At 37.8% G+C, this 25,618-nt stretch overlaps 1 protein-coding gene across 4 annotated transcripts in view; it reads left to right on the forward strand.

The window, feature by feature from the left end:
* Positions 1-25,618, forward strand: part of VPS41 (VPS41 subunit of HOPS complex) — a 123,404-nt gene that overhangs the window by 68,107 nt on the left and 29,679 nt on the right. For all 4 annotated transcript variants that reach the window (XM_053969823.1, XM_053969831.1, XM_053969843.1 and 1 more), the window contains 5 exons: positions 6,107-6,226; positions 9,688-9,834; positions 11,006-11,072; positions 17,623-17,720; positions 19,905-20,034. In XM_053969823.1, the coding sequence (XP_053825798.1) occupies positions 6,107-6,226; positions 9,688-9,834; positions 11,006-11,072; positions 17,623-17,720; positions 19,905-20,034 (562 nt within the window). The remainder of the gene's footprint in view (positions 1-6,106; positions 6,227-9,687; positions 9,835-11,005; positions 11,073-17,622; positions 17,721-19,904; positions 20,035-25,618) is intronic.

The following is a 25,618-nucleotide window of genomic DNA, read 5'->3' on the forward strand; positions in this document are numbered from 1 at the left end:
TTTTTTCAGACGCAAAGTCAAGGTATCAGCTACCGTGGCTTATGTAAAGATAACTTAAGGAGAGCAGAAGTTGAGATTCCTCTCTTGGCAGAGACATCATCCCTATTAACATCAATAACTAGATACAAAGGATTTTGTAGTGAAACTCTTAGGAGAGTGAGTCCTCTGAAGTGATTGAGTCACTCTGCTGAATGTGTGCTAATGAAGGGGTTTTTTGAGTCTTCTCTATCTAGCATGGTAGTGGGGACCCAGCACAAATTAAGCAAATGTATTCTGAAGTATAGGAGGAGAATATTCTGTAGCATGAAGGACTGGGTCTCCTCATTTGCCTAGGATATACATTTTGTATCATAAGTATTGATTTGCATATCCAGTCTGAAACTTTAATGGCTACAGAACCAAAATAAAATTGCAGATTTACCCTGTGACTGTCAACAGTCTCATCTCTCTATATCCATCTGTGTCTATAGTTACATAATATATTAATGGGTTTTTATATATATATTTGTTGGAAATATATATAAACACCTTTTTAATAATGTCTGTGTTTCTTTTGCTGCAGAAGATACACTATAAGAACTGGTTTTCAAATACAGATGTGTCTGATCATGTTTGTCCCATTTATCCTCCCAGAATTAACATTTAAACATATCAATGCTTATGTTTAAACATTAGACTCTTTTTTCTTTTATAAAAGCAGAGAGAACTTAGTGTTACCTGGAGGAAATTTCTCATTTAAAAAAAAAAAACCAAACAAAATAACAACCAAACAAAAAAATCTATTTTAGTGTTAGAACTCTGGACCCATGGTAACTCTTGCCTGAAATGCAGAACAAGACAATCTAAATTCCTTTCCACTCCAGGTGGAGCAACAACATACACAGAGAAAGTATGGTGATTGCAAACAGTGCACAAGTAGGAAGAGAAAAGCATTGTTGGGCATCTGTGACTGCTGTTAGGGGTAGTGGAATTTGTATATTAAAGTCAAGTCTGCCAAGGAATGTCTCAGATATTTTTTTTTTAATTGTTGCTTTTTAGTGTCAGCAGATGCACTTTGCGTGGTGAGTAAGTAGATGACCTTACCTCTGAACCCTATGATATGTACTTCATAATAACTGAAGTACTTTGACAAATTATTAAATTGTCAGGATGCTGTTTGCAGCACAATCCATTTTTAGAAAGCAGATAGTCAGCTGTTTGGCATTATGTTGGGTAGAAGAGTACCAGACAAGAACGGCAGATTGCTTTGTAAGCTATAAAATGTCACTCAGTAAATACTCAAAAGTCTGATTTAAGTGAAGAAGGAGTAAATACTGTGGCAATTTCTGTCCTTGCATTGGATAATTTACCATAAGTAGGAAACAAACTGGAGCAGCAAGCAAACCATAATACTGCTGGTCTGTTATTTCCTTGCTGCAATGCATAATGCCCAGATGTATCCCATATTATTGAGCAGATGAGACTTTGATTTGTAGTAGGTCCTGTTTGCTTAATAAGCATATTTTTTTTTGCTTATATTTCTTCTTTATGGGTATTTGGATAAGTGTTTCTTCTTTATCACTAAAACAAAAATTCTTCTGTATTAAATTTGGTTTCTGTAAAGCAAATGGATCATAGTCCTATGTGCATGTAATCTATAGTTGTGTGTTTTACAAATGTCTGTGTAGAACTCTTTTTTCATTGCCTGAGGTGGCAAGTGAAGAGGATCAAAGTGTATGAAATGTGTCTCTCTGCCTGCAAGACGGCAGGATTTGCTTTTCAGGGTGTTAATTCTGTAGCTTTTTGTGAATAGGCAACAGCTGGAATGTGGCAGTTGAATTATTAAAGTGAAGCCTAATAAAAGTCCTGTGGCATTTGTTTGTATTAAACATCTTAAAATTTCTAGCTTCTCTGACCATGAACTACAGCAATAGCTCCTGTTTCATCTCTCACTGCTGCCATCACATTCCTCCCGATGCTGCTGTGTGCCTCTGCCTCCTTGCTTGATTTCCCTTGACTGCACTTGATGCCCTCCTCTCTGTTCACACCCCAGCTCCCTACACAGCATTTTATGACGAAATCTTGAAAGCTCATCTTCAGCTGAAAGCTTGAGGCTTACATTATTCTCTGCCTTGTTTCAGCTCATTCCAGTCCCTTAGTCTGTTTCAAATACAAAGTATAATTTTTTATTGTTGTTGTATGTTTTCCTAGAGATGAACTATTAAACAGTAAGTCTTCATGCTGTTCTGTGTTACTCCCTGGTATCTGTTAATCTTGGCTGTGCCTGTAAATACTTGTTTTATGCTGAAAACAATAAATAGCTGTAGTGATCACTTGTAACTATGGAAATAGCATTTTAGATTTTTGTGGTCTTGCCTCGCTGAGGTGACAGTGGTGACAGAGGCACCAAAATACAGGACAAATGCCAAAGGTAGGCTCATCTTCACACTTAGACACAGAACAGGACAAGGAAATTACAGCGATTTTTTCCCTAATTTTCATTTTGTGAAATAAAAACTGATCCAAGAGTTCTGCAGTAGGGAATGGAAAAGTGGCTCTTCAGTAACAACTTGAAGACTTAAGCCTTTTTGTCTTCACTAAAACTTCTTCAAATCTTTACACAGAAGATGCTGTGTTGAAACAAAGTAGTGATGCTAGGCATCATTAAAAGTGTGTTTCTTTTGAAATTTCTGTGAGAACATGCATCTTTTATTTCAGTATATTGAAACTAGTAATTGGTAGTGAGAATAAATTAAATTGAATTACTTCACCACGTTGGTACTACCACAGTTGCAATCATTCACCTCTGTGTTCAGAGGATTAGGAATTCCTGTACATAGTTTAAGACCAGGATTACATGTAAATAGTGTTAATGCTAATTGCATGACAGGCTCCATTAAGTCCAAGCACTCATCTATTCTCTTTCGTGAATGCACTCTACAATAGAGTTTTGAGCTCTTTTTGGTGTAGATTAATCTCCTGTTAGTGAAAGATATGGAGAGATGTATTCACTAATCCAAAATATGTATTAATGTATTCACTAATCCACCTCTTTTTTAAAACCAAAAAGTGTCCTGCTCCATTGTCTTGTCTCAATTATTTCAGTGTGTCATTTTTCTTAATGATCTGGTGGGCAATCATAAGCAGTTAAGAAGACTCGCAAAATAATTAATGAGCTAACAGAAGATTGCAATGTGCTGTGAAACAGTGTGGGTGGGGACCTTGAAGCTAAAGGTTATTTTATTTTAGCTGTATTATCAAATTGCTGTGCATGCAAGATACACTGGAAGAATGTTCTAAGCACAACTGTATTGTATGTAACAAAGGACTAGAAAGTTTTATGAGAGCAAATGAAAAACAGGGAGAACAAATTCTATTGCAGAGAAGCCAAGAAAGTGGGATTTTGGCTGCTGTTGAAATATAAGTACTGTGAGTGCTGACTACCAGAATATAGGATTTATGGCAAATAAAGTCTGAAAATATTTTTCCATTACCGAAAAGAGAGGGAGGTGGTAGGTAGAGCCCCTCCAGAAACCGTGAATTTCTTCTTACAAGTCTTTTGAAGTTTTAAATTACCTTCTAGTATGATCAACATTTCAATGTGGAGACAAGAAGGAAGACTAAGAAAGAAATTATGCTGCTTATTTTGAGAGAAATGTTTTCAGTAGACAGCAGTTCCAAAACACATGGAAAAGTTCTGTGTTCACAAATTCAATTCCAGGTGTCATTGCTCTAAGAAATAATAAATAAATCACAGTATATATATCAACAGCACACAGATAATTGCAAGTAAGATAATTTAGTTAAGCATGTTTTGAGATTGCATTTTTTTTTAAGTGACAGTGTGAAGTGCCCTTTGGCCTCAGTGTTTGACCTGTTTCAGTTGCTGATCCGAAGAGGTGAATGATAGTGTATTTCAGTGATTCAATTTCCATCCTTATTTTAGGTGATACCAGGCTGTTGTCTTCTACTGCCTTGATCTGAAAGTTTGTGTTCTTAGGGTTGAGCACAGATGGAAGCAGGATTTTTCAAATTATCTTCTCTGTTCACCAGTTCTTTCTCAGATCACTTACTTTTCCTTGCAGCTTATTACTCAGAGTCACAAAAAAGCATGATGTTCACAAACCACGAATAACAAAAAAGACACAAAGTGTCATACCAAGTTTGCTCTGGATTTTGAGTATAATAAATTAAATTTACATCACAGTTCAGTCACAAGCAGAAAAAATTCCAAGTACAATTAGTATAATTGACATCAGCTAGGTTTAACCTTTCACATCATCCACATCAGTTTTTGGAGCTTTGTCCAGTAAGTCTCAATGCAAATACCATGTATTTTGCTGCTGTCTTTATTGGATGGTATTGAAAGAAGCATCCAAGCAGCAGTTCTTCTTCTCTCCAACTTCTCCTTAGGAAAAAAGTAATTTTCAAGTCTGGATCATCAGCACTTAGTTTTTAATGGCATCTTTAGCATCTGAGTGGAGATCATTCATTTGGGCTGCGTGCTGCTCCTACCTACTAGTCTTCTAATGGAAATCCCTCCATATAGCACTGACTTGTGAGTGTAGATGTTACGCTGCTTTCAGTGGCTTGCCCTGCTAGCTGTAAAATAACATGTTCTGTGAGAGTTACTCAGTAGCTTTTTCATATGTGGAAAAAAAAAAAAATCTATGCTGTCTAAAAGTTAGGCCTTCATTTGACCTATGTGAAGGACACAAAATCACTTTGCTTGAATTAAAAGTTTGATGTCCGCAGTGCAATTCACACAAAAATTTCTCAGTAGACTACCATACCTAGTGCTTGCTTTAAATTCTTGGGGAAAATACTTGTCTTCTGGTGCCATCTGGTGGCTTTAGGAGTGAGGCAGTCTGATAATTGCCGTTAAAATATCTTATTTTGTTTAAAGATCGTATTTTAAACAACTAGTGTCTTAACATTTGATGTATTTATCCAAATACAAGTGGCAGGAAACCATATATAAAAAAGTGCATACGGCTGGATCTTAGATAGGAAATGTTAGCAAGAAGAGTACTCCATTTGCATTTTAGCATGGTAGAAATCCTTGCAGACAGCTATTTCACACTTTCCAGTGTGAGGTCTGAGCTCAGGTTCAGGTTGTGCATATGTTCATATGTGTGTGTACTCATGCAAAAGTTAGCAGGAGTGGTATCTTAGAGTATGATCCCAGTAGATGCTTCAGCTTCTTCCTTAGGTATCCCTCCAAGTGCTGCACTTTGCTTCTCTCAGAATGATTCCCTGTAATCATATGAAGTAACTTAATGAGACATACAAAATCAGAATGTTCTGATTTGGAAGGGACCCACAAGGATCATTGAGTCCAACTCGTAAGTGAATGGATTGAACCTGCAACCTTGGCATTATTAGCACCATGCTTCAGCTAATTGATATGGGCCGTCTTTCTGTGCAGACTTTCTGCATGTAGTTGGGTTTTTCTTTGCTGCTGAAATTCATCTCATAACATATCTTATGCTTTTAGATATTCTAAAATACCTTCCTTAGTTGCAGAATTTGCGATTGCCAGTCACACAAGTTTCACAATCAGCAGCACTTGTGGTATAGTACAGTTTGCACATGTGGGACTAAAACACAGCATCTCTAGAACCCTGTGGAAGGCTGTGTAGTTCCATGTGGAGCCAAGCAAAAGGTAACAGGCTTGGGGATCTTTTAATTTTCTTTGACTACCTGGTTTTTTTGGAGGGAAGGAACCTGTAACAAGATCCATGGATGTTGAGATCAGTGAGGTGACCTGATTTCTTTAACAATTTTCTGAAGTGTTGTCACTAGTGCTGTAGACTTAGGTTCTGAAATACCTTAATTTCTTTATCATTAAAAGGTAAATAATAATACTTACTGTTCTTTGCAGAAACTTGATGAAAGGCCTTATTATTAATATTTTTAAAATTTAACAGGAATTCTGTAATATACAAGATGCTTGATGTAAATATATTATAGCAAAATGTTTGATTGTATTTGCTTTTGTTTTGTGATAAGTGTGTATTTTCCATTGCTCTTAAATCCAGAGTAAGGGATGATGAAGAAAAAATAACTTCCATGTCTGCGCACAGTACTGTGTCAAAGAAATATTTATTGTTGCTCTTCTTCATAGCTGCTGTTATATGAAAGAGGTTGGATGAATAGATGGAAGCCTTCAGTTTTACATGAAGGGGAAGGAAATATAAGAAATATAAAATGGAGAGGGCACTTAATTGCTTGGGCTAATAATATGGTAAGTATTTTTCACCTCCATTACATGTACAAAAATATCTCTGTGTTACACTGATTATTGAAATTTTTCAATGCTAATTGCCAGAACATTTAGTTGAAAAACTGTGAATTTGTAGAATTGTGTATAAAAGGCATTGAAGGATAGTGGTTTATATGTCATTTCTTTCTAGAAATTTCTTCTGTTGTTTTCTGCTGGTTAGTCAGGGTTCTCCTATATGATTGCCACTTCTGAAGAAATTAGGAAAGTAGCTCTACATACTACTGTGGTGGTCACTAATGTACACTTTTATTAATTAGAATTTTGATTAGTGCAATTTATTGAAGCATACTGAAGAAGGAATGCCTGTGTAATTCTTCTTTATATAAATAATAGAACATCTCCATTCCCTTCCACTCCCTGAAAAAAAAATAAACTGTCTGGATTTTGTAATTTGTACTGAAATGACATTGTCATATGCACTTTCAGTGTTGCAGATTATAAAAAAATACAGTAATAATTTCTCATTTTGTTAGGCCACTAGAAAAAAGTTAGAAGAAAATAGGCCCCTTTTGTTCTAAGTGTAATTTTAAAGGAAACAATTGCATTCATTCTGAGTGTTACATTTCACCTATCACTGTATATTTAATTGATGGGTCAAGCTCTATGTTTTGCAGCTCAGCAGTGAGGGATATGTTTTTAATGTGTATCATGTCTAAATTCCAAAGTATTTTTTTGAATGTGGTGAAAGTACTTCTGAAACACTAGCTTTTTTTTCTATTGTTTTTCCATCATAAAGGGAGGCATTTATTAAAATATTTTAAAGCCGTTGTTCTTTTTTATATTTCAAAACCAGCTTGATATGAAATTGTTAAAGGTGGCCCTTTGTTTATTTGCTTCCCTTTAATAACTCCATTAGAATAGAAGCTTCATTGAGGGCTTGACTGACATAACATTAGGTTATTTGAAGGTTTTGTTCTTTTCAGATCCATACAATTAAAAAATACATATTCTAGGTATCTGCTGGAATGGATAGGACAAGAGCTATCCCTAGGGATGATGTGCCACAACAGAACACAGAGTACTAATAAAACATTGAGAGCCATCTGTCAGAGACAAAAAGCCATGGTCAGGGCCTATCTTTCAAAGAAAAATGAAATGACACTTGCCCTCCAAAAGATTAATATATTTGGTTATTGCCCTTTCTCTTCCCCTTTAGCTTTTTAAACTCCATTCTCTAGCAAGGTTTTGTGTTACACTTTTTTTCCCCCAAATCAGAGAAAATGTTTATAGCCTTGCTTCTTACTGTGTGTGTATGGCTACCTTGTTTTTATATTTAGGCAAGGTCTAATTCTGATTTTCAGGTCTAATTCTGCTTTTCAGATACCTAGCTAACCTATGTTTTCTGCTATGCCCTGTTCTTCTTCCTCCATGGCTAGTAGTGCAAGTTTTACAAACTGAGACATCTGAGGGACAAATGCTTAGAGGCATTTGGCTGCTGGACTCCCATTTGGATAGGTTTTAGCTCATGCGTGATGGGAAATTGACTGTGGATGTCCTTTCAATTCATTATGCAAAAAGCATACCTGTTAGAGGAGAAGCTAAAAGCTTAAGCATTCTCACACAATTCAAGGAGTTACATACACACCACCCCACACTTTAATTTCAAGGACTGGAGTCCTTTTTCAGTGGGCAGCTCCAAAGAGCCAACAGGGGCCCTTTTGATTCCTTGCTCACTTGTTGTGCACCTGCTCACGGGCAGAGCATGGGAGATTACATAGCAACAACTAACATCAGTGAGTCATCAACATTATTCTTACAGTAAATCCATAACTCAGCACTGTACCAGCTACTATAAAGAAAATTAATTAATAATTAATTACCAGCCAAAAGCATATCTAGGTGTAAGTTCAGAGTTTACCGCCCAAGACTTCAAAAAAAAAAAAAAACAGGTTCTTATGCTAAGCAAGTAAACCTAAGCAAGCAACATACTATATAATGCAATATTGTAACTCTAAATAGCTTACTCTTATATAAAACTTATTATAGTAATCAACTGTGTCTCAACACTTATAACCAAAGAAGATCCTACACTATTAGTTTGAAAGCTACTTCAAACAGGAGCTGGTCTATCCCATATAAGATTTGCTGCCATGTAGAAAAACAGAAGGTGTGGTATGGGTCACTGAATATCATCCTTGGAGACAAAGTAGTAAGATTTATAAAAAGCAACTTTATTAAAATGCAATTCAAGCAAGATGAAAAATTTTATCAGATGAGCTTAGAAAACAAAAAGAATAAGATTGTTCATGTTACCTAGAGATCTGGGCTCTGTACATTGCAGATGTTTTGGTAAGTTGTTGTTTGTTTGTTTGTTTTTGAAACCTTGATGTCTTCTAGCTGATGATATGCTAGTGGAAGTGTGTTCCATGCTCACAGTTCTTCAGTGACAAAAATCACTGAAAAAAAATCCCTACACCCACCCTCATACCACTTACCTTGTGGTTAAAAAAAAAGGCAAAACCTGGCTAAGACCATGACCCCTCATGACTTTTAAACAGTTGTATCTGTGTATTTGTAAAGCTGAGGACATAGAAACTCACAATGGGAGGAACAGAAATAGTCAGGGGAATCTTTTAAATCAGTTTTGCCACTAGGAAAATCCTAATATGGCATGGCGTCATGATTGTTGACATTTCAAGGTTTTTTCCATCCCCTTCCTCTGTGATTTGAAGACTCACTCTCTAAGCTCTATGAGCAGAAAAGAAGTCCCTACTAAAATATTTTATTTTAGACACTTATGTTTTAAATTATCAAGAACAAGTCATTACTTAATATGAAATTAACCTCCATTTTGCTATTGTCTAAATGATAGAGAAAAATTTAATGATTGGTTCTTCTTTTCCTCTGTCTCTTGAATGACTTTAATCTTCCTGGTTTTTAACTTCTTATTCTATTAGTTTAGGAGACTTCCTGAAGAGGGAGTAAAAAAATCACAGCATACAAAACCAAGCATTGTTTAAATATGCTCAGTTTTCTGTTTTAATCTAAGAGTTGAAATGCATATCTTGAGACTGAATTCATTTATCTTAATGAGCTGTTGCTTTTCTTTTTCCAAGGTGGAAGTTTCTGTGTCTCTACAGGGATTGTTGTGAAAAAGCTGGGATTCTTTTTATTTCTCCAGGAGTAGCACCAGCCCAATAAGCCAAATTCCAGTTCATGACTGGAATTGCTAGTCTGTCACTCATTCACTTATTATGTCTTTATTTGGCATGTGAATTTAAAACATCTAAATTACTCTGATCCCTTTACTCGTTTTGTCACCTCCTGGGTTAGATAGGTTTTGTATCAACAGTTTTTTCTGGTGGCACACTCAGCCCTGCTCAGAAATTTATGCTATAAACTGCTCTGACTGCCTTAGTGCACAAAGTGGTGAGTAGAAGTTTGTCATACTGAATAAAGTTCTCTTGTTTTTAAATTTTCAGGGCGTGAAGATACTTGACATGATCTCCAAGCAAAGAATTACCAATGTGCCTCGAGATGACATAAGCCTTCGCCCAGATATGTATCCCTGCAGCCTTTGCTGGAAGGATAATTTAACGCTGATTATTGGCTGGGGAAATTCAGTAAAGGTACAGTTACCTGTCTTTGTAATAAATGCTTGCTGTTATCACAGACAAACAGAGGATTGTTTCTGAAAAGTAAAGACAATTGAAAAAAATAGAATTTGGTTTGACTAGTATTCAGAACTCTTGCTACCTTAGAAATGTCATTGGACTGACCCTCATGAGGAGGAGGAGTGATAGGCACCCAGTGGTTAGACAGATCACTGTGTGAGAGCATGCAGTGAATGTAATCCTCAGGGACATTTTACTCCTTGGAGAGATTTTGTCTTTTGAAAGCTTTTAGTGTGCTGTTGAATTAATTTTTTTGGATTAGCATTAAGGCAGAACAACTTACCATGAGGTATTTTTGGAGGGGATTGATTTGGGGGCTGAGGAGGTTACATCTGCTAAAACAGCCACATGATTTTGGTCAACCATGGGGAAAAAAAATGGATGGGTGGAAGGACAGACTGCTTAGGGTTTTGTTATCTTTCAACAAGAAACTGGCATTTCAAATTTATGTGGTGCAGACTGATTATCATTTGCTCAGACCAGCACACGACATGAGTTTGTTACAAGCCTGTTAGCTGTTTTTTAATAACAGATTACTGCATCACTGCTCAGTGGGAAATTAAAAGTGCCTGATAGGAATAGATGGAAAGGGAGGGTGGAGTGAGGTAGGTGACATGTAAAAAGCTTTTGGAATGTTAAGCTTAGAGTTCTATAAATGAGGAGGTTTGTCCTAAGTTTGGCATCTGTCTTCCCCCTTCTATTTGCCTGTGCTTCACAACATTTGGTTATTTGCATTTCTTTGTATGTACATACTCGCCTCTTGTAACTGGGAGGAGTAATAGCAAACATACTGAATAAGAATCAGATACCTTGAAAGGTAATGAGACACAAAGTGTGAGAAGACACCAAAACCAAATTCATAAATAAATGCTTCTTTGAAGAAGCCATAATGGGCATGTATTTTCACATTTCTTTTATGTGGTCCTCTTCTCTCCCAGCATATTTATAAGGCTGTGAACTACAGCCACTACTGATGCATCATTACTGTTTCACAACTTGTGTTTTCCAAAATAAAGAAATACATGTCCGAGAATTCCCAGAAATTGCCTTTCTTATTGAGGCAAAGTTAGTGTCATTTTAGGAATTACAGCTTCCTTATTGTAACAATTCAAATCTTGTTTCCTAGATTTGCTCAGTAAAAGAACGGCATGCCAGTGAAATGCGTGACCTACCAAACCGCTATGTGGAAATAGGTATGCTTGTATGAATTCACTCCTTTCCAAAAAGCTTAAAAAGTCTTCTACATTCTAGCCAGAACAAAACTGTTACACTTTGGAGGCAACATGTAGTTGTAACATAAATGTCTCCTCATTTTTAGTTGCTGAAGTTGTCATAATGCCCTCTTGCCTAGGTGTGAGGGTTTTTTCTGGAGAACCTTAAGTTCTGTGATCATCTAATATCAGAGATACTTGTGTGAACAGTGGATGCCTTAACTTTCCCTTCATACAGATTCCTTTAGGGAACTTGAGTTTTCATCTTGGTTAAATGATTGATGGTCATTGTAGCAGTAAAGAGAAAATACATACTACTTTATTTGATTATATGTTGTTTGACTACACTACTCATAACATTTTTCTCTTTTTTTTTTCCCCATAAAAATCTCTGGTGTAGTGCTAGGAAATGGATTTTAATTTATTTTTGTTTCCTTTCTTGGCTTCTGAATTTTATATTTTCATTTGCTTTCTTATTTTTCTAGCTAATCTGATGTGAATGAATTTTTATTATTACTGGTTATTGGAAAAGTTCTTGACAAAGTAAAATGGAATTCAAAGAAAATGTGGAAGGGAAGTGGGGATGTAAACAAAAAGTCACAACTGTCCCTAGAACTGTCTGCTGGGGAAAAGAAGTATCTAGGAACAGATAGTGTTGGAAAGATAAACAGGCCCTCTGACTCTGCAGACCAGAGTGGGCAGCAGTTTGTAGGCTTTGATGCTCCCTTGACTGTAGTAACTTGGGATTGTAGATAGGGTGTTCAGGCAAGATCCTGAATCATGTCAGTTTGGAATGATGTATGGCATACGTGTGTATATGCTCTGTTTTCTGATTTCAGGAAAGGACTGTTCTAAAATAGCTTCTGAAAATCAGCTAGGAGACTTGTTAAGCTCTGCAGGGAGTCTGAATACTGAGAGATTGGTGGTTGCCTGAGAATTAACTGAGACCTGAAAGGTATCACATAGTGCAAACAGACTATTTAGGATCACATAGTGCAAACAGACTATTTAACTGCAGAATTCTAGGATATTCACAATAATTTTATCAAGGAAAAGTTTGGTCATGAGTTTTAGCCTCAGATCTTGTATATAATATTTTTTGTACCTGTAAGTAGGTTTTAGCAAAAAACTAAATGGGTTTGGTCACATACTGACAAGTAAACAGAGGTAACTTCTATTTCAGCTGTAATGTGCTTGTATGGATGGTGCTAGTATTAGGTGACTTTCTATTGGAACTTGATTAAAAAACATAAAAAGTTGTCATTGGGCTATTTAGGTGCAGACATGAAGGATATAGATTTATGTGGAAGTAACTTTTTCATCTTAAAATTTCTGGCCTTTGGTTTTCTCTGTTGTCTAGAGGACTGGTATTTTATCTCACTTAATCTGTTAATGATGTGGTTGAGATTTTATTGTCTGGTTTCAAGTCAAAGCACTGAAATTGCTCTGCTAAATGCTATCCACAGCACTCTAGAACTTGGGAGGATTGGGACAGAAAAGAGAGAGACACAGTTTGTTCAAGTCTCAGTATAAATTAATAGTCTTTAATATAGTCACATTGAAAGTCTTCTTGACTGCAGTATGTCATGCCATAACATCTATTTCGATTTTACTTCATCATTACTTTTCAAAGGTATAGCTGGAAAGTCTGGTCTTATATCAGACCTGCAACCAGTATAGGTTTTTTTTGCAAGACTACTAATATCTGAAGTGGATGCATAAGCTGATATACTTGCATAAAATAAAGAATTTATACAAGGCAAGAATATAATCCTTCAATGCAAGGACAACTGAGTATCTTTCAGATATTTTGACTCATAAGATCTTGTCAACAAAAGGAAAAGCAAAACCCTTAACACCGTATTATTTTTGTCATGTTTAGTGGTGTGGTGTTTTTTAATTTTTTTCTCCCTGCTTTTACAATTTTTCACCTGGAAGGAAAACCAGAAGTGGAGCAGGAAACTTCATAGTTGCTTCTTTGGTTATCAGGTTAATACAAATGGAGTCTCTGATAAAACAGTGTCCTGTCATGTGTCAACAGTTTCAGGTTTATGCTGTTTTAAAGCCATTCTGAGGGCCTCTGAGTTCCATGGTGGTATCATAGAAAACTGTGATGGCATTAGTAGTTAATAAATGTTTCTTCAGTACTTTACAGTCCAGTGAACAAGGAAACAGTATTTCCTGCATTGCAATTTAGGTGCATAGGATCCTGTTTAACAAAGTACCTCCTCATCTTCTGTTTCTGTCTCAAGAATTAGCTATACTTACTCTAAACTGGGAAATAATTACAGTATCTGCTGTGATGCTAAACCCCACAATGTGTGTTCTAGCTGTTTTATCTTAAAGAAGATAATGCTGTGGTTATCTGTAAGAAAAAATAGATGAATTATACCGGTCTCATGCACTGAGATCCATGTGGCATTGCTAATTTAATTTACATCTTTCAGTATATTAGTGGTGCTTTTCTTCAGTAATCTTGCAATTGCTTTTGCTACAGTTCATTACCTCTGTGAGTCTTCGTTCAATGTCAAAGATAAACTCCAAGTAAGTGTTTCTATTTAGGTTTAAACATATGTTAGCTGAGCAGATCCTATCAGTTTAGCTCTGTCAGCAACTGCTGTGAAGTAGTGTATTGATTAGAAAGTATTGGTATTGAATTACAGGCTTAATGTGGACTAAATGCCATTGTGATCCTTCTTAAAGAGTGCTTGACCTCTGTGCTCACTCCTGAAGCATGCACAAAAGGTGTAATGCTGCACAGCTTCTGGTCTGAACAGGGAACCCTTCCTCAACTGGAACCCATGAGAAGGCTCCTTGCTAAATAACTAATTAGACTTTCCAGTAAGTACAATGCCTTTTCAAAGGAAAATAGGTCATCTTGTCTTCCTTGGCCTTGTCAGGATTTTATATACTTTTATGGAGAAGTACTTTATCTCTGCCTCAGTTACTCAGGTCGTTAATGATAGCAGAAAATAGAGATTAACACCAGAAGTATGTAAAAGACTTCAAGTTGATTAGAGAATTTATATTCAATTTATTTTTGTCTAGATTTTATCTGAGGAATCTCAGCTTAATTCCAGGTACCAGCCAGGCAGCAATGTCTCTTGAATACTTGTCTCCCTATCTATTCTACCAAATTTCCCACAAAGCAGATTCCTGGTTTAAAAATTACATGTTTCAAGGCTATGCTTGTAACAACACATCTGTGTGTTTTACAGAGGAGTAGCTTCATACCTGCATGGCAAGTTAGCATCATGCATTGAGATTGCACATTTCAATCTGAATACATGGGAATATTGAATATTTATTTTTTTGTTTGTAAAGTGAGATTAATGGGATCTAATGTACTGACATATTTCTCTTTATGTAGATGGTATGTAAGGCTTAATTGATGAATGTGACAATCAAGAAATTTACTTCATAAGGTGATTTATGCAAACATTTCATGGAAGCAAGTCTGCTATACTCTGAGAAGCCAAAAAAAAAAAAAAAAAAAAAAAAAGAAGAAAAAGCCCAAAACTAGTTATATAGTTGATTCTGCTTAGAATTTTGTTCATCTGTTTTGCCACAAGCCAAACCTATAATTTATAAATTGCTTCATAAAATGAGTCAAAATTCTTCAAGATTTTGACTTCTTTGTCATCAAACCTCAGAATTTCTAAGCCCCAAAATTCTTCAAGACTGAATATTTTTCCTGTTGGTTAATCTTGATTCAATGGAAAAAAAAGAATTTTTCAGAAAATTGGCTTTGTAGCTTAAGAGATACTTATGTAGGGCCTTTTCTTGTCCTCTCCTTGGAACTGAATTCACATACTGTCGGGAAAAGAAAAAAGTTATATTTTACGTCAAGTGCAACTCCATGCAGAAGATAATAGCTAATCAAATCATGCCATTCTGTATTCTGTTTTGGTTTGCATAAATTACCTAGCTCACTAAAAACATCTGCAAAATTTGTGTTCATTATTATTGGTCACAGTGCATCATACCCTTAAGAGTTCTCAAGATGGTATCTCCATCACCAGTGCTTTTAGGTGAAATCAGAGGTAAAACCCTCTGACTGTAACCAAAGTTTTACTCTTCAAAATCTGCTGTGGTAAAGCAGGGGCTGCTTTTAGAGGTTTGACTAAACAATATAGACTCCTTTTAGTTTCAGTATGTTGCATATGTGTGGATCTTTAAATCCCAGAGAAAGTGGCTTTATACAGTTTAGGTAAATATTGTAGCATATATAGTTTCATTTCTGTATTTTTATGTATTTCATACATTTCATTTAATGAGCAGCAAAGAAAGATTTACAGGTTTCTTCATTTTGCTTCCAGGTAATTTATTTGACATCTGTACATAGATGCTGAACATGGAGTAGATCCACTGTCAGCCTATCTTCTGTCTTCTCTTATGACAGGCGTAAACATGTATGACACATGGCCATACCTCAGTCATTTCCATTTACTTTGATATTACATTTGTTTTAATTATTTTGGATCCTTTTCAAACTAACAGCATTTCTGTATTGCCTTTATGTTGGATTTCTTTTCCTCCTTGATCACAACACAGTGTCCAGAGAGTAAGTCAATTTAACCTATTGTTCTGTGCAGCTGTAACTTCCATCTTTTTTTTTCAGTAAGACTTTTTTGATTAGCAGCATCAAAGGTTTTTGTCAGGTCAAGAAGCACTGTTTATGCCAGCTATTCTTTGTTCAAGGCTGTAGCTGCAGAGCTAGAGCATTGTGTTTCAACAATGTCTCTTGAGAAAGATGAGCTAAGAGAAAGCTGATAGTGAAAACAAGGAAACTATATTCTACTCAAAACAAAAACTTGAAGTGGTAATTTTTACTTGTTTGTTTATTTGTGTTTCACAGATCAGTACTTCTGCTTGATCTTAAATACACCATTACAATCGGCATTACAAGCATTTTCAATGGCAAAAGGGACTTAAGTTCTAGTATAAGACAAAGAAACACACATGGATTTTAAAGTTGTTTCTATAATCATTATAAATGATAATTCACCTTGTTTTCCTCTTCAAATACAAACCACAGTATTTTACATGCCTTTGAGAGCCTTCTCCTGGCCCTTCTATAAAGCTGAATTTAAAGTTTCTTTGATAGTATTATGGATTTCACTTTGTTTTTTATTTTCCATGTTTTTTCTCCTGCCTTCCATATTATTTTAAAATGCTAAATACTAAATTTTAACCTGAGAATAAGGTATGTAGTTGGTTTTGAACTGATTTTTTTTAAATCATCACTGAGAGCAACATGTGATACAGTCAAAGTAATCTCATCAGTCTTGTAGGCTAGACAAAAATAATTATGTACATGGTTACACATTTGAACCTCTTCTCTGTGAATGGATTGAGTGCTCTACTCTTGTGCTGTAGTGTGGGCCTTCAGTGATGCCAAATTGTCAGCAGTCATTGAAAGAAAAACCGTGCTTAGTTATTTGTTGAGAGACAGGTGTCAAATATATACTCTGTTTCATTGTATTTTTTCTCCTTTTGTGGGAGGACAATTATTTCTCCTGTTCCTTCTTATTATCTTAGCTAAAGAAAATCAGCTTTATTTTTAATGTCATTATGCTATATCTTCTGTTTGCCTCGCTAGTAAATTTTAGTAAATATATATATATATTAGTAGTGTAATATGCTAAACAGTAAGGAAGGAAACTGTTTGTTTCTTACTTATGCTTAGATTCTCCTAAAACCATGTTTTGGAGAAAATAATGAAGTATCTGATGCTTTTTTAGAGGCTTATAGTTTCAAGGCTTGCTAATGTAAACACTTGGATGATTCTTGTTTTTGTCCCCATGAGAGAGGAGCTTGCAAAAAGTGGTGCATTATAAATCCAGCAGAATAAAAACAAAGAGCTGTTTCTGTGGCAGAGGTCTCATTTATTAAGTACTTTAGTAAATACAGTTCAGCACTCTTTTTCTTTCTCTTTCTTGAAATAATCTCATGTAACTATCTCGATTTCAAGACCAATTTCAGAAAATTATGTTTTCATTTTTATGAACAAGATACTATGAACTGTGTTTTCTTTGTAATGAGTGTATCTGTAAATTATTCTGTGATGTTTAAAGTGATGATAAATAATGATCGTAGTGTTTTCCTATATACCAATAGATGTAGCAGGCGCAATTCTCTTATGGCCACATGAATATGCTGTGAATATGCAAACCAATGAATTTGCACTACTAATTGCTTGTTTTATTGAGTTTGATTTTTTTTTTTGCTTCCTTTTTCAATGTGATTACTGAAAATCAGACTGCACCGTCATTTCAAATGTTTCATCTCTAACATATCCTGGAGTACAAACATTTCCTTTTGCAAGCTTTTATGTAATTTAATCTGTTAAATGTAGTTCTTCATCTGATCCAACTGGGAAATCTCAGGGTTTGTTATATGTGTTGAGTCTTCAGTTCTCTGAAGTGGTGCTGTATGCTGTTGATTGTCTCTGAAAATCAGTGAGTTTTTCTTAGGTAGTAGTTCATACACATTCATGTTTGTAAGTCTGTTTTTCTTTCCTGTATTTCAGTTTTCCAATTTGACACCGAATTCTATGTCAGTGGACTTGCACCTCTCTGTGACCAGCTTGTTATACTTTCATATGTAAAGGAGATCTCCGAAAAAACGGTAGGTTTTTTTTATCTCAGAGTTTCCTCACAACATTAATTTGGCCTGTGAGTTAGGCCTTAAACTAGTCATACAAATATTATTATCTGAGAAAAAATTTGTAGTCTGCTGGAAGTAAACAGTGCTTGAAATGTCTCTGATCATAAAACAAGGTCAGTGGAGGTGACGTTGAAGACTAACGTGCTTCCCTTTCAGGAATCATGTTTGGGTTCCTTTTTTCCTTGCAGAATGAAGAGAAAGTCTCTAGCTAGTCCTTCTTTCTCCTTTTTCCTTCCTTTCTTCCCCACGCCCCCACCCCCCCCACCCATTTCTCTCCTCTCTTTCTTCCTGATGTTTCTGCACCAGAAGAAATTAAGAATCTTGTTTGGCCATAAAAGGAGCTTGCTGACACTGCATAAGAGTGACTGCGGGGTGGAATGAATGATTGTGAACTAGTGGCATCATTGTTTCCTGTTCTTCTAAGATCTTTAGTTGCGTACACCCAGATCCACATGTGGAGAGGTAGAAATTAGAATTCATGTCAGCCATTTTTACTGTGCATGGACAAGTGTCTGTCTCCAACATTGATTTCATATTGCCAAATAAAAGGCAATGCAGTGGAGGAAATCCTTGAAGCTGCAGTGTGAGGATGGCAGATGCTCTTGATCATCTCTTTGATAAGCATGTCTGCTTATCATCACCATAGTAACCTTAAGAAACTGCACAAGTTGCTAGGCAATGAAATGCTCTAGGTTCAAACAAATGCACGAGCCTTCTGAAATCAGTGGGGTTAGCTTCTAGTTCTATTTCAGGATGTCAGATTATTATTTCTTTATATTAAGGATAAAAATAATGTCAGAGCAATGTTTCCCAAAAGAGACAGCACAGTGTGGGAGAGTCAGTGAAAGACAAGAAAGCAGACAAATGGGATAAGAAAGGGGGAGGAAGAGGTGGGATGAAATGCTAGGGAACAAGGAAATTGGAATGCCACTGTTAATGAAGAAGTAGTACAGGAAAGGAGCTAGTGTAAACGAGGTTGTGACTGCTAAAGGTTAAAGTAATTTTAATTGCTTTAGGACAGAAAGATGAAAAGGGAATTTCAGGTGATATAATGGTAATTGAACATAGGAAAAAGTTTTTCTCATGTATTTGCCTTTAATTAGCGTTCTAAACAAACTCCAAATGCTGGACTTCACTAACTTCTCAGTTCTCTGGGTAGCTGTAGGAGGAACAGAAGTAAAATTGTACAGTTGCAAGGAACACTTGTCTTCCTACACTTGATTTCACAGCTTGCAAATGACAGTGTCTTACTTATTACAAATTAGATCGCAATTGAACTTGCTTTGAAAGTTTTTTTGGTTTGTGTATTTTTTTCCTGGAACAGTTAAATTGAGAAAGGACCCAAGTGGTGCTACTAATAGGTAGGTTAGAGCTGTTTAAATCCACTTTCTATATGTTATCGCTCTTTTATTCTATATTTTGCTGTAATTCACAGCCTGAAGTAGAAAATATAGGATTATCTTGGACCTTGACTTAATTAAAAATGCAGCTAGTTGAAGACAGCAGTTTCACTTGGACAGAAGGTGAAAATCCATTATGTCATCTTAGCATAACCACCTACATTGCACTTGAAAGTTCATTTTACTCTAAGTTCATCAGAACCGCAAAGTTTTTGTATTCTCAGATTATTGTTTCCCTGCTGCTGCTGGCTGCCTAAAATAAAACACCAGCTTAAAAAAAAAATATTTTAATACCAGAATACCAGGTTCATAGAGCTCTGTCCTTCAGGGCATGAGCCCAGCTGGGTATGGGTTCTAAATAGTTCTGTTGCTTGTTGAATGAAGCAATTGATAGTCATCTGTGATAGCCCTGAAAACTTCTGTGACCAAGAGCAGAAAAGTAGTGAGCAAACTTAGGGTAGGATTGGACCTATGTCTTATCTCTACCTCCTCCTCCAGACTGATCTCCTTCAAGGAAAGCAATCAAAGAGTAACTTGGAGTAACTTTCCTTTGAGTTCCAGATGCAATTATTCTGTGGAGCACAGCATTGCAACTTGTATGATTTGCAGCTGAGTAGCCAGTGCAAAGTACTGCATCTTTGTGGAAGTTTGCAGCTGTTGAATTTCAGCCTTGTTTGTAGATGAGTGCCAGTTGGTATTGCTAAGGTAAATCATGTAGGAAGTGACTAAGGTGTCATTTTTCTAGGAAGTGGAGTGTTGTGCAAGGCCTAGACTTGATATTGTACAACCCCTGCCTGAGTCCTATGAAGAGATCTCTTCTGATGCACTAACAGTACGAGGATTTCAGGAAAATGAATGTCGTGATTATCATTTAGGTAGGTGTTCTCAATATTATTGTGTTTTGTTTTCATACCTTGCTTTAAAAAAAGATTTGGGTGTACTTAGCCTCCTTTTTCATTTTTATGTCATTTTATTGTCATCTCCATGAATAGCTGTAACTGCTTATGACACTGAAGGGCAAGGCAGAAATCCACAAGAACCAGTCATATGAAAGAAAACAAATGTGTGCATTTCAACATCATGATTTTTAATGCCATCTATTAGGTCAGACCTACTGGAGAAGGCAGAAGTAGATACACCTCATGTAATGTCCAGTATTGTTGAAGGCAATATCTTTGAAGGAGATTTATTCAACATATGATCCATAGGATCTCTTTTTACACTAAGGGCTTCAGGAATAATGAAACTAGTAGCACAATGTCTGGAAAACCTGCTTTAGAGGGAAAGATTGAATAAGTATCATTTCGACAGTAAGATGTACATGGGTCACCTTAAAGGGGGCCCACTGATATTTAGCTTCCCTGTACTGACAAAGCTGCCAGTTTTATTACAGACCTCAAATGGTTAAATGGAATTAATAGGAACTGGATTTTGGCATGCTCCACCTAGAGGATAGGTGTATGTAACAGGAAAGACATTAAGCCCTGGCACAATATATGCCATCTTTTAAACATGGGATAGTTTTCTATCTATATGTTGTAGCTCAGAAAAATGCATGGCAAAGCTGATGGATAATTCCTTGGTGAAGATTATGTAGCCTGTGTTATACAGAAGCGTTTCTTCTGGCTTTTAAAATACATTAATCTGAATTTTAAGTATCTCCTCTGGCAGTATGCTTCAAATCATAGGCTTGGCAAACCTCTTTGTGTACATCTATGCCCTTAAGCCACTAGAAATATAGTATATCTCCCCCTGACCTCAAAAACATCAATGCTGCTATCAGTAGAATTGGGGTTTGTTTATATATCTTCCAAAACAGAACATTGATGTCCACAGCTGTACTTTTATGCTTTATGAATATTCTAGTTTACCTGAAAAATCTAAATGTTTTGTATGGTTTTAAGATAAGCATTATTTTGTGAATGGCTTATCACTTCAGGAGTGTGTTTGTATGTGTTTATAGAAACTGATCTGGACAGTGAGTGGTTTTCTGTTCTGTACCTACAAAGTATTCGTGTTTCTTCATGGTTCTGTCCAAATGATAACTGTTCAGAGCAGTCATCTTCTGCATTTGATTTGACCTTTTAGTACTTTTTCTTTGAGCTTACTCAAAAATAAAGGCTTATGGTGTAAGAAAATGCATTATATATATAGCCTTAACTTGCAGCATTGTAAATGCATTGCTGTAATGATATACTGTGTCCCCAGGGGTTATGGCATCTATCATTTATGCTTTTGATGGCCTTGACCTTGATGGGAAGGATAAGTTTATTGCAGGCGGTGTAGTGTAATAGTCCTCTGTTCTGGTTTGAAAGCAAAACCAGTGAGAGACTCCAAGTCAGAAATACAATTTATTAGGAAAAGGGAAAAAAAGACAAAAATACATGCAATGATACAAAAGGAAGACCACTGACAAAGTCAGAACACAACCTGACACGCTGTCATGGTTGGACACTGGCGCAATGCCAGCGTCCCCATGAAAATGTACCTTTCTTAAATAAATGCTGTGAGATGTTATCAGGAACAGAGCAGAGCAGGCCTAAGTTTAATAACAAAAGGGAAAAAACTTTATTAAACTACTACTACTACAGAAAAACACATAAACTAAATCTAGGATGAAGACCCTTTAAAACACCCCTCCTCCTCCCAATTCTAAAAACACCTACCATGAAACATCACCTAGGATTCTTGATCAAATTACTACCCTTCAGATAATCAATACTCAAATTATCAAGGGAGAGAGAAGTCTCTCTTGCGCTACAGACCCCCCAGGAAACACAGTTGCTACCTTGTGTTTCCCTGTCACACATGGCAACCGCCCGGAAAAAAAATCTGCCAGTGTGACACTCTCCATTCTATGTCACAGTGCTCTCACCACCATGCATGGACAGACTGCTCATAGGGCTCTTTTAAGGATGCTTTGCCATGGACCCAAAGATATAACAGTTTAGCTCCTCATCTTGGGACTACCGTCCCCCCCATTTTCCCCTGGGGCCGAGGGTCCACGAACAAGAATCATCTTCTTCCCAAAGACAGAAGGTATCACCATTCCCTCCTCAGCTTCCTTCGGTTCTTACCATTCTTGTGCTGTTTAAAGCTGAAACAGGTCTCCTTGAGTCACCACTGCATCCCCCTAAAATGCAGTCTCTATTGCAGGAGATTTTAGTTCAGTCCATGGCTAACAAGAAAAGTCCAGCCAAAAGCTACTTCATCATCTCCTCCCACCTAAATATTTCTTCTTCTAACATCTCAAGTCCCAGACTATCTCTCTTCCACTACAAATCAAAGAAAAGTAATATTTTACAAAGCCCTCATTTCCTAGAAAGGGTTAAAAGTTCAGACTCCCCGAGACAGCTGAAATCTCAGTCCAGCGTTCCGTCTCCCACGCTGGATATCACCCCCCCCCCTTCTCCTTTTCCTCTATCAACAAATTTCCAAGTACCACCAAACTCTCTATCTCTTTCCCTCTTACAGAAGGAGAAGGGGGGGAACAAAAACATCTCCACTTCTCTCCACCCTTCCATCCACAAGAACTAACTTAGTTTCAAACCCTCAGCCCCTCAACCTACCTAAACAAAACCACATAACTTCCCCTCCCCCACCCAGCCTAAGGCTGGGCAGAGAAGAATCTACACTCTCTAACAACCAAAACAAAAAAAAACAGTTCTCCTAAAAATTCTTACTTTTAACCCCCTGTATTCTCAAAAACATATCCATACTTTCAGTAATCACTCCAAGTACCAATATCCAAACCTAACCACTAATTAGTTTAACCCAACTTCCTAAAAAAAATTCACTTCCATATCAAACCACAACACATCCCTTTGGCCAGCGTGCTGGTAGCAGTCCAAATTGGAGTGGCTGCAGTCCTCCTGGAATGGCAGATGTGGTTGCTGTGTCTTCTCAGAAACCTGTGGAAAGGCTGCCTTTCTGTCTAGAAATCCCTGGATTTATCCAGATGGGAATGCCTAGCTTCTCCCCCTGGGCGGAGCATCTCACAATGGGCTGATGTTATTCTGAGTCATGAGGTGTGTCCTTAATCACGTTAAACAGAACTGGCTCCTGGAGAGTGTTATCTCTGAGTCATGTGGCAAGACATTGATGGGCCTATTAACAGGAGATAAGGAAAACTGTCCAGATGCAACTGCTGCTTGGATGGTAATAGGAAACATCTTGGTGCTCAGTCTTGGACATTATCCACCCCTTTTCCTATTTCCATCTGCATCATGATGAAACCTTACACATAGTTCTCACTTAAGACTAAGTTTCCTTGTGGTAACAACGGGTTTCCCCATCCTTCTGCATTACCCACCAAGTATAACCAGGTCCTTGAGCAAAAACAACCCCACGGATGGGTTTGTCTTTGCCTGGGGTGGGATTAATCCGAACAGTCTTTCCTAAAATACTTTTCATATGTACCACAAGGACTTTATCTCCATCCACTGTGTGCAAGGGTTCAGATTGGGCAGGACCAGCTCGATTGATGGACCCTCGGGTGTTGACAATCCAGGTAGCTTTTGCCAAGTTCAATTCCCAATTCCTGAAGTTTCCCTCACCGAATGCCTTCAGGGTGGTCTTAAGCAGTCCATTGCATCGTTCAACTTTCCCGGCAGCTGGTGCATGATAGGGGATATGATATATCCACTCAATGCCATGTTCTCTGGCCCAGGTGTTGATAAGGCTGTTCTTGAAATGGGTCCCATTGTCCGACTCAATTCTCTCAGGGGTGCCATGTCTCCACAAGACCTGCTTTTCTAGGCCTAAGATGGTGTTCCAGGCAGTGGCATGAGGCACAGGGTAGGTTTCCAACCATCCTGTGGTTGCTTCCACCATAGTCAGTACATAGTGCTTGCCTTGGCGGGTTTGGGGAAGCATGATACAGTCAATTTGCCAGGCTTCCCCATACCTGTATTTTAGCCATCGCCCACCGTACCACAGAGGCTTCATCCGCTTGGCCTGTTTGATTGCAGCGCAGGTCTCGTAGTCATGCATGACCTGTGAGATGTTGTCCATAGTAAGGTCCACCCCTCGGTCACGGGCCCATCGGTATGTTGCGTCTCTCCCCTGATGACCAGAAGCATCATGGGCCCAACGAGCTAGGAATAATTCTCCCTTATGCTGCCAATCTAGGTCTACTTGTGATATTTTCACTTTGGCAGCTTGGTCTACCTGTTCGTTGTTGTGATGCTCTTCAGTAGCCCGACTCTTGGGTATGTGTGCATCCACATGTCGAATCTTCATGGTCAGCTTCTCTACTCAGGTGGCAATGTCCTGCCAGATCTCGGCGGCCCAGATGGGTTTCCCTCTGCGCTGCCAGTTGGCCTTTTTTCAGCAACTCAGCCATCCCCACAGAGCATTAGCTACCATCCATGAGTCGGTGTAGATATAGAGCCTCGGCCACTTCTCTCGCTCAGCAATATCCAAAGCTAGCTGGACAGCTTTAAGCTCTGCAAGCTGACTCGATCCACCTTGTCCCTCAGTAGCTTGTGCCACTTGTCGTGTGGGGCTCCACACTGCAGCTTTCCATTTCCGACTAGTGCCTATGATTCGGCAGGAACCATCCGTAAAAAGGGCATATTGTCTTTCAGTTTCCGGTAGCTCATTATATGGTGGTGCCTCCTCGGCACATGCCACTTGCTCCTCCTCTTCAGAAGACAATCCAAAAGTCTCTCCCTCAGGCCAGTTTGTTATAATTTCCAGAATCCCAGGGCGATTCTGATTTCCAGTACGGGCACGCTGAGTGATGAGGGCAATCCATTTACTCCATGTGGTGTCTGTGGCATGATGTGTGGAAGGAACCTTTCCTTTAAACATCCACCCCAGTACTGGTAGCCGGGGTGCCAGAAGCAGCTGTGTTTCAGTGCCAATTACTTCTGAGGCAGCTTGAACTCCTTCATAGGTAGCCAAGATTTCCTTCTCTTTGGGAGTGTAGTTTGCTTCAGAGCCTTTGTAGCTCCGGCTCCAGAATCCCAGTGGTCGACCCCGAGTCTCCCCAGGCACCTTCTGCCAAAGGCTCCAGGACAGACCATGGTTCCCGGCTGCAGAGTAGAGCACATTCTTTACCTCTGGTCCTGTCCTGACTGGGCCAAGGGCTACCGCATGAGCGATTTCCTGCTTGATCTGGGTGAAAGCTTGTTGCTGCTCAGGGCCCCAGTGGAAATCATTCTTCTTGCGGGTGACCAGATAGAGAGGGCTCACAATCTGGCTATACTCGGGAATGTGCGTCCTCCAAAAGCCTATAGCACCTAGGAAAGCTTGTGTCTCCTTCTTGTTGGTAGGTGGAGACATAGCGGTGATCTTGTTGATTACTTCTGTCGGGATCTGACGACGTCCATCTTGCCACTTGACTCCTAGAAACTGAATTTCTTGAGCTGGTCCCTTAACCTTGCTTCGCTTAATGTCAAAACCAGCTTTCATCAGAATCTGGATAATTTTTTCTCATTTTTTGAAGACTTCTCC

This window comes from Vidua macroura, chromosome 1 (assembly GCF_024509145.1).
Source record: "Vidua macroura isolate BioBank_ID:100142 chromosome 1, ASM2450914v1, whole genome shotgun sequence".
Taxonomy (NCBI): domain Eukaryota; kingdom Metazoa; phylum Chordata; class Aves; order Passeriformes; family Viduidae; genus Vidua; species Vidua macroura.